At 40.5% G+C, this 9,678-nt stretch overlaps 1 protein-coding gene across 2 annotated transcripts in view; it reads right to left on the bottom strand.

The window, feature by feature from the left end:
* Positions 1–9,678, bottom strand: part of NCBP1 (nuclear cap binding protein subunit 1) — a 37,895-nt gene that overhangs the window by 1,411 nt on the left and 26,806 nt on the right. For both annotated transcript variants that reach the window (XM_042913855.1, XM_042913856.1), the window contains 7 exons: positions 8,428–8,550; positions 7,158–7,260; positions 6,268–6,361; positions 5,888–5,991; positions 3,732–3,846; positions 676–804; positions 7–120 (listed from right to left, as the gene is read on the bottom strand). In XM_042913855.1, the coding sequence (XP_042769789.1) occupies positions 7–120; positions 676–804; positions 3,732–3,846; positions 5,888–5,991; positions 6,268–6,361; positions 7,158–7,260; positions 8,428–8,550 (782 nt within the window). The remainder of the gene's footprint in view (positions 1–6; positions 121–675; positions 805–3,731; positions 3,847–5,887; positions 5,992–6,267; positions 6,362–7,157; positions 7,261–8,427; positions 8,551–9,678) is intronic.

The following is a 9,678-nucleotide window of genomic DNA, read 5'->3' as shown; positions in this document are numbered from 1 at the left end:
ACAAACCTGTAAGAAGATCTGCTGGAGCCTCTCTATACAGTTCTTATACCATGGTGTTAATACGCTGGTCCCATCGGTTTCACATCGTACTAAGTGCTCGGTCAAGATCATGATAAAACGCTGGAGAGGGGGTATAAAGTTAAAGCAGTGTTAGAGGGAGAATTCTTATACCTCAAACAATCACATTTTTGACCAAAGACCTCAAAAGGCATTGCTTGTTCCACTCGGTTTTTGTGGTATTGCTAACTTTTGTTAAGTCAATAAATTCTAGAAATAGGCAGGTAAGTGATAATGTTAGTATATCCTTTTTTCAGTATGTGAACACTTTTAAATCTAGATTATTTATGCTAGTAACTTTTCTCCACACCCATTTCTAAGGACATAAATAATGTTCATCAGGAAGGAGAATAATCTAAATGATGAACAACTGGGAATAAATAGGAGTGAGGTACTCCACAAAAGGATCCTCAAAAAATGTTTTTAAAGCCTGGAGCAATGGTCATGTAAGAATGCTGTAAACGAAACACACTGTGGAGGTACACATGGTTATTTCCTTTGCAAATTTTTGTGATTTAAATTTTTATAAATAAATGTGTACTATGATTAAAGATAACATTTTTCAAACCTAAAAAATAATACTGCATTTTTACCTATCAGTGTCCCAAGCCAAGATACCTGAAATATAACGAGGAAGAGATTCTTCTGTTCACTCTGAGCAGATTCCACTTTTTCCTGCAGTCTTTCTATTTGCTCCTCTAGAGCCCCATCTTTCCTGTCACTGCTTCTGTCGTCATCGTCACTTCGCTACAGGATGCACAGGAACAAAAGGAAAATGCCTCTTAGAATTCTAGTATGTTAGATCCCATTAAGTAAGAGAAAGGATGTTACTGTGTCTGGTCCAGTGCCACTTGAAGACTTGTATTCTCTAATGAAAGTACTCTACCACCCAGATGCACATGCATACACCCAAAAGTCCTGTGGGCACTTACCTAGGCCAGGGAAACTTGGTGGCACCTGTCTTGATAACAGCAGTAAGAGTATTTGCTATAAAGCAGAAGTGAGTTATACCTTTTACAAGACAGACCATTCAGGGAGGAAGTGTTGGTTACATTTTTCCTCCATTCAAAAAGAAAACAGCTTTGAGCTCCGTGGAAAATGTACAGTAGATTCTTGTTATTTACCATAGTTATGTGGATACATTTGTTGTGAATCCTGAATTAGTACTGAACCACTGCTCAGGGAAATACAGGGTTAGGTTCTTAGGGAGTCTTTGGTTTATTTTTGTCAACTGATCAACATGTAACCTTATGTGTGTTTCTGTCTAAAGATAGCTTATTTCATATATGTGTTTTACAAATAATTATATACAGTAGTTCTTTATATTCAAACACTGCCTGAGAAAGATTTAACGTCTTCTTGACCCTGAGTAACATGACTAAATTTCTTTGGCTTTCAGCCCCGCAAGAATGCTGTCTACTACGTTTTTTAAATCTGTCCTTGTCTTATGAATCCACAAATTGAGCTGCTTTTCCACAGCACTTACAGAGGTTACTTCGGTCCTTGATGGAGCAGCCTCACGTACATACTGGTGAATTTCCTGTTCCTTTATCTGGATTATGATATTGTTGATTTATGAACACTGAATTCACGGCCAAGAGCATGGTCGTTCATGCCCAAAAGAAGCTCAACTGACTTATGTGTTTTTACCGTCAGACATGTCACAGCCTTCTTGCACTTAGGAACACTAGACAGCATTTCAGCCTTATGCTTTAGGGCCACTTTAAACCGTAAAAGTTACCAACAAAAGCCCAAACGTGGCAGTAAATACATTACGAAAAGGATGCTTTTTTACAGTATAAGAAATGAAACAAGAAGGCAGAGTATTGCCTTGTTTGACTTTATCTGGGAACAAGCCCACTGGGCAACTCAAATTTTTCTGCCTATGCATATGCTCTGCCTATGTCTAAATGATGGGAAAGCACCAGGAGTATTGACTTTGAGCTTACAAATAAATCTTAAGTGAGCTTGCAAAAATAGAACCTGCAAATAATGAGGATAGATAATATATTCTTAGAACTCTGCTACTGCTCATTTAAGTAGCAAAGTAGATGACCAGGGAAAGACCCGACAGTACTTTCCAGTCACTAATACAAGGCTCTATGACACTTCAGCAGTGACAACGGAGAGGCAGCTTTCCTCTAACGGCCCTACAGAAAAGCTGGGCAGGCCTGCACGCAGCTCAAGAACCTGCTCACCCTGGCAATAATTCAAAAACAGCTCTGACTACATGTAATAATTCAAAGCAGACTGTTCAAGATTCTGCTGGCAATGATGGGCTCAACATACCTCTGTTAAGCTTTAACAACTCCCTCCCAGCTCAGCCAGAATCGAGCATTCACTGAGGTGTCCCTCTGCACTGCCCCCCCCCCCCACCCCAACTTCGTGGTTAGACGACTTTCCCAGTGTCACGTAGCTAGGAAGTGGTTAAGCCAGAAAGTGACTCCAGGTATATTACACACCAATGTCCTCGTGGTCCTTTTAGCAAGAAGGTAGGCATCACCAGATCTAGAAAGCCCATTTCCTTCTAGATACCCCCCTGTCGGTAAGGCCTCATCTATGACAGCCTCTTCCACCCTTAAAGCGAAATTACCAGAACCCCGTTTTTATAGACTTCTGCTTTTCTCTGTAACAGCATCTATTAAGGGGTCTGCCTTATGTTCTAGGCAACTGGGCACAAGTTAGTTTTCTCCTAATACCACACTAAGGCTAGGTTCTAGAGTACTGTTTATTGCCTGGTAGACCTTTCTATGATGAGGGAGATGTTAAATCTCTGCTGCCCATCACAGTAGCCACTAGCCACACTGAGCACTTGAAATGGCGCTGGTGTGACTAAAGAACTGAATTTTAAACGTATTTAGTTTTAATTAACAGTTACATGTGGCTAGCAGTTACTTTATTGGACACCACACATCTAGGGATCAGTATGGCATAAGGGAAAGTCCTTGGAGTTTGACAGGCTCTGTCACTTACTAACCATGTCACCTTGAACAAGTTAAGTTCTCTGAGCCTCAATTTAGACATGTATGAAATGGGGATGACACCATTTACCTTGCAGTATTTTAAGTTTGTGAGTATATATACCAAACAGACACATATATATGCAGATCTACATGGAGACTAGCATTTGAACCTGCTACAGGTTCATAGATGTCATTAAATTTATTCCCACCCACTCTGGTAAATACACAACAACATTGGAGAATACGGTCACAAAGAATACTAGTACTACTATGCAAAATCATGGAATGCAGCCACTTATTAATATGAGAAGTACCCTGTGAACCTGGGAAGGAATGCCCCATCCTTCCCCACAGGACTGGGGAAGTGAGACACAGACCGGCTTCTCCCTCTCCCCTCTTGCACCAGAAAGTCTTAGGGAAACACAAGCGCCCTCTTTCCTTCTCTGCCTTCCTTTCGGGAAGGGCAATCATGAAGCAGATCCAGATGGCTAACTACAGAAAAGCAAGGTTTGTGCTTCCTTCCAGGCTCACCAACAGGAGAAGAGCGGAGAGCAACACCTCCCCCAGATCCTTCCTCTCCCTCCACTTCCACATAAGTTCTGCATAATTTGGCCTCAGAAAAAATAAGTTCCCATCAAGGTAATGAACTGAAGATTTTCAAGAGATTCTGGTATACTTTCTTGGACCACTATGAATTGACATAAGACTTACCCGTTTGTGTTGCCTTGCGAGTTTTTCTTTTGCTTCTTCCAGCTCTTTCTGGATTTTCAGAACATGTTTGTTCATCTTACGAATTGTGGAGTGCAAGATTTCCCAAACAAACAATCTTAAAAGTAACAGAGTTTGGTTACTGTATGTTAAAGCATGCTTCTAGAAAGACCTCTCAGCTTTTATAACCTACTCATTTTGAAGGTGATTCCACTCTTTAGGCAGAATTAGTCCTATTTCTCCAGTAACACATACTTTTTTTTTTAAGAGATTGAGTGAGCCTGTGAGTGGGGGAGGGGGAGAGAGGGAGAATCCCAAGCAGGCTCCATGCCCAGCTCACAGCCTGGCAGAGCCTGACACAGGGCTCAATCTCACAACCATGAGATCACAACCTGAACCAACATCAGGAGTCGGACGCTCAACCAGCTAAGACACACAGGTACCCCAATTTTTTTGTATTATAAATTGTGCAAACACCTATCTCTACCCATTAGACTCAGGTGAGCTTCCTGAGGCAGTAGTGGGTCCTATCACTTTTATTTCCATCCTCTACTCGACTCGCTAGAAGGTATGTGTACATACACTGAAATGAAATGGCACACCAGGAAAAAATGTATACATTAGGAACAAAAATCTATTTTCTCTCTTCTAAATTTAAACATCAGGTACTGGAATTTTCTCAAAACAGAAGCCCAATCTAAGGCTCATTTCACATGCCTTATACTACTTAACTAGCAGACATTCGGCCAATTCTTTGGAATATTTAAGAAACTTACTAGTTCATACTAGCTATCAACTGCTGGGCCTTTTTAAGAATGAAATAAATATAGGTCAGCTACTTTCTCAGTAAATTACTCAACTAGGATCACCTTGTAAGCGCTTTGAAATGTTTATTGCATAAAAGGTTTATTTTTTGAAGTAGCTTCTTAACTACATCTGTCCATAAATTAGCTCTTCCTAATGCCAAGATATAGCCTCTATAAATCTTGCCTTGGATGATGACAGTTTCAGTGGAAGATAATAAAACAGCTGATTCATAAAACTCCAAAGTCTTATGTTAGCAGACAAGGTACAAGAGCAAAGTACTTCAACTCTGGAAGGGGTGGTCCGGAAGGCTTTGCAGAGTTACAAATACTTGAGCTTGGAGTCCAAGAACAGAGGGTGCTTTTGAGCCCTTTATCGGTTCAAGAATGCCTGTGTCTGAATTCTGACTCTGCACTTAGCTGAGTGACTGTGGACAAGATACTTAAGCACTCTGCAACATTTTCCTATTTTGTACTTAAGAATGATAACGTAACCCCCTCCGTAGTGGGGGGTGAGGATTAAATGAGTTTCAGTGTAAATCGCTCAGGATAATGGTTAACAAATATTTGGGTGGTCAATTTTCTGAAGAGTTTACAGATCTGAGGATGTCTCTTGCCTTAATTTGCGAGTGCCAGTCTGGCTGATATGGTAACTTTAGATCATACCCTTCCACTCTACGGATTCAGTTCATTTTAGACCTGTGTCCTCTGCAATAACAGATACGATGAACAGGGTAAGTGCTGTGATGGATTTTTAGATCCTTGTAAGATTCCTTTGTTTCCTGTTGTGTCAACTCCTGCTATTCCTGATCAGTTAGGAAGCCTGTGGACTCAACTTCACGAGTAAGAACAAAACTTAATGAGAAGTCTCTTTCCTGTATAGGAAATGGGTCTAGAATAAATCTTGTGGATTAAATCTAGGTTTTTTTCTGACTGAAGTGAGATACCGCCCTTCCCCACAGGCACTCAGGTGCCCACCAGACTCTCCTCAACCCCTCACTGCCATGTGCTTCATCTACTGTGACTGGTTTCTTCCAGTTGCTGGTGTGCGTTCCAGGTCCCCAGCTGAGCTGGAACTCTTCCCCACATCCCACCGTCCGGCTCAGATCCTGGCACATGGCCTGATCTTCTCTCCCGATAGTCTGTATCCTTTATCAGCGTCCTTCAGAGACACTGCAAACTGCCTGGCTGTGTGGATTTACATTGCCCAGGAATCTCTGCCATGTCCCAGTTCTATCTAATCTGGTAGCATCAGTATATTAACAATGTTTCAATCAGAACTTGGAGCTCATGTATGAGACTGAATATAAACTGATTCTTACAGAATACAAACTGTATAAAATAATCCACATTTACCTAGTAAAGTCTCGAGAGAGTTCTGAAGAGAAGATCCAATTTGCCACTGCGGCACAGTCAACAATTTGTGTACGGATCATCTTATCTACTAGCACAGCAATCATCTACAATGAGAAAAGAATCATCAGGGTAAATCACACTTGTATGTAAGCCACAACAATCCCGCTGCTACAAAAGTAAAATAGGAGGTCTGTGAAATTCATTTTCAGTGGTTGTGGAACTGATCCATTTGACCATCAGGAGGTCTTAATTAAGATTCATTCTGCACTCTGTTTGGCTCTGGTACTTACTGTAAGAAAACTAGAACACCAATAAAGATTGAGCAAAAAGACAAACTGAGTGGCAACACTTAAAACTTTGTCTGATTAAATAGTTTTTACCTGTGGATGGTTCCTCCAGACCTCAAACATAACTCGTAGGACATGTAGCTTTCCTTCATCACTCTCAGCTAGGGTTTTGAAGACTTCATGAAACCTTTTCGCGGTGGGGAAAAAATACCACAGATAAACTTACTCATTAAGCATTTTAAGTTTTTCAAAGCCTTTCAATGTTACTGAATTTACAGTGCAACACATAAATGCAAAACAACCCAATGTTAATCATTAAGGATACAAAAGGTATGATTAGGAATTCGTGGTTTGTATGAAATTTGTCACACAACCTTGAGAGATTTACAAATATGCCATTCACTGTCAGCTGAGGACTACAATTTTCGGGGCATCTAAGAATAGCTGAGGGCTAAGGAATGGTCTCCACAAACAGGTGAAGTACCCTGACTGCACTTCCTGTGGGGGTCCTGCAAATCATAGATACTTGGAAGCCAAGGTGGGGAGAGGAGCCCAGTTTGCTCTGCTGGAGGAGTATCTACATATGCTCTTACTTCTTTTGGATTGTCTGATGAATTAGAAAGCTCTGTCTTTGGATGCTAACCTTTGGGTGGCTCCCCAAAATGTAGTCGGCCCTCATTTCTACTTCCCTTCCTTTAGGAAGATGCTTAGATACGGTGGGAGCTTCTTGACTGTATATATGACTGTCCTACGGACCCAGGTTTTTCACTAGGTTCTCCGAGGGGCCATATGAAAAAATGTACACATAGACTGACAGGAGCCAAATAGGGTTGTAGCCACTACAAATCAGAGCTCTATTAAATTATATGCCAATGCTATTAAGATCTTCATGTCCAACAACTTTAGCTACACATTTCTATACCCCTGGTATTCACCGAAGTTCCAAACCCTTAAAACAGAGTGTGTCTTCTTGTTGCACTTACTTTGCAAGAGCACTGAAGGAGTGGCTGAATGATTTGGCTGCCAAGTGTAGCAGAGTCTGTACAAAGACCTCTATTTTCAGTGGGTTAAAGCTGAATCCTTCATCTGAAAAATATTCCACAGTAAGACCGCTAGAAGAATGCTGAGCATAGCAATTCTTTGTTCCCTCACCTGGAATGCTAAATGGGCGGCATACTCACATCCAAACATTAAGCCAGACATTCGTGTCATGTCTCTGAGGACAAATAGACAATAAAAGACCACTGCTGATTTTAAATACTCAAAATATAAAACTAAGCATGATCTTAATTCTTACTTTCTGGGGATTATTTCCCTAATTCTTCTATATGATCCATTTCTTTTACACATAACACGTGGACTTCCTTGTTCATATCGCTCTGTGTGCTGGCAAGATAACATATTAATAAAAAGATTCAGCAAACCCTTAACTAGTAAGTCTAAGTCTTAAGATATCTGACAGCGTCTAAATTTAGGACCATCATTTTGACATATGCTATCTAAACACAATTTCTATCATAATACAAATTTCTCAGAAAAATCCAAACAAAATCCTAGTAATAAATAACCCAAGGACCATTCATGTTTTTATTTTGATTACTATGCACATATCCTTATGTACAGATCTAACAAATTTTCCTCCAAAACGTTACCCAGTTGTCTGTCCCAGTAGACTTTTCATGTTTTCCTGATTTGTCTCTTTTGGTGCCAATATCACATTGTTTCAGTTACCGTATGTTTCAGATATCTTTTAATATGTTCTAAGTCCCTCTCATCTTTTTTTTTTACCTTGTTCATTTACTGATTCAGGTGAACTTATAAATTACTTGCCTATTTTCCCACTGTTGCTCAGAAAAAACCCTAGGGGTTTTGGTTGAAGTTACATAGTACATAGTGGGTGTTACACATCATTATTACAATAGCTTAAATAGGTGAAAAATCCAATTACAATTCACCAAATCTTCCACTCAGGAACCTCTCTAAAGTTAAAACAGGGAATGTTTAAAAATGAATGATAACAGCATATTTAACTTTGTGGTTAGTTTTTATACTGAATGTAAGCTATGTCACAGGCAGATGAGGATCTCTTTTGTAGAAGGAAGAAAGTTGCCGGCACACTGAACTGACACACTGAACAGGCTACTGCTTAGAAGCATCCGTTGAGACTTAGGAGAAACTCAAACTGCAGTAATGCTTTATATTTATGCTTTAACCTGGCCTATAGATAGTTCCATTGAAGAAGTGGTCCCTTACCGTCATCATCATCCTGGTTAGGATTTGGTACATCTTTCAGAATGCTGAAGATTTCATCATTGGTTGCTTTACTTTTAAAGGCAACAGCTAAACAGAGGGCAACTGAATGTCCAGGAAGAGAATCTAAGCACAGAATGGGGAAAAGGGTAGGATCAAGTTTTAAGACTGTTCTTATAAATAAATAGCTGAGAAATTTACATAACTGTCTTTTGTCCTCAAATCCCTAGGCTTTTGTAAGCTGAAAAGCCGAGATTCAATGTATTTATTTCATTTTGGTCAATGTCCCTTCCTCCTCATTTCCTCTGAGACAGTAACGACTAAGTTTGTGTTTGAACAGGTGAAGGTTGCCAACTTGTGATAGGTTTTTTTTGCTTTTCTCTTCTGCTGAGGCCATACACTTGAGTCTACAGAAGCCAGATGCTCATATGTTGTGACTCTATGTGTTTACTGTTGGTTATTATCTGTCGAGTCCTTATTTGCGCTAATATATACTGTATGGCATCACTACAGCAACTGGAAATCTTTTAACGTAAGGTGGACAAAGAGGTAATAAATCAAAAGACAATCCTGACATAGGAGTTACTAAGCACTTGGAATGAATGAAGTCAATCACAACAGGTCACAGGTGCTGTTTGCTTTTCCCTAAAAGTGGGAGACAAAAAAAAAAAAAAAAAAAAAAAAAAGAATCTCGTGTCACTGAAGGGTCTACATTGTAGCATGGGAACCAAGATAGTCACACAGGAAGTAGCCAGAGCAACACAAAACTGGCTTGCTAAAGGGCAGTATTTATAGGAGAGGAGCCTTGCCGGACCCTAGAGAGAGTATAGGAATTAAAGACAGGGCTTTCCAGATAGAAAGGCAAAACCAAAAACCATGAGCACAGGAAAGATAAAAAAGAAGTGGCCTGGTTGGAGCAGGGGTCCATCTGAGAAGTGACAGATAAAAAGCAGGAACAACTGTTAGGAGCGCCTTAACTGTTAGGTTCAGTTGTTTCTATAGGAAAAAAGCAAAGTCCATATTCAACAAAAGTCTGAGCTCTTGAGATCAAAGACTGTGCCTTCTGCTTCTCTGAGCCAGACTGAGGCAGAGCTCAAAACTCAGCACCCAGAGGAGTGCCACACCGCCTCACACTTCGCTCTTTCAGGGAAGCACAGTGGTAAGAGCAAGGCTGCTCGGTAAGCCTGGATGTGAGTCTGGGCTCTGCCCCTCGGATGCGACCTCACTCTGGCCTCACCTCTCTGAAGAGATTTC

This window comes from Panthera leo, chromosome D4 (genome assembly GCF_018350215.1).
Source record: "Panthera leo isolate Ple1 chromosome D4, P.leo_Ple1_pat1.1, whole genome shotgun sequence".
NCBI lineage: Eukaryota > Metazoa > Chordata > Mammalia > Carnivora > Felidae > Panthera > Panthera leo.
This window is presented reverse-complemented; position numbering and strand designations above follow the sequence as displayed.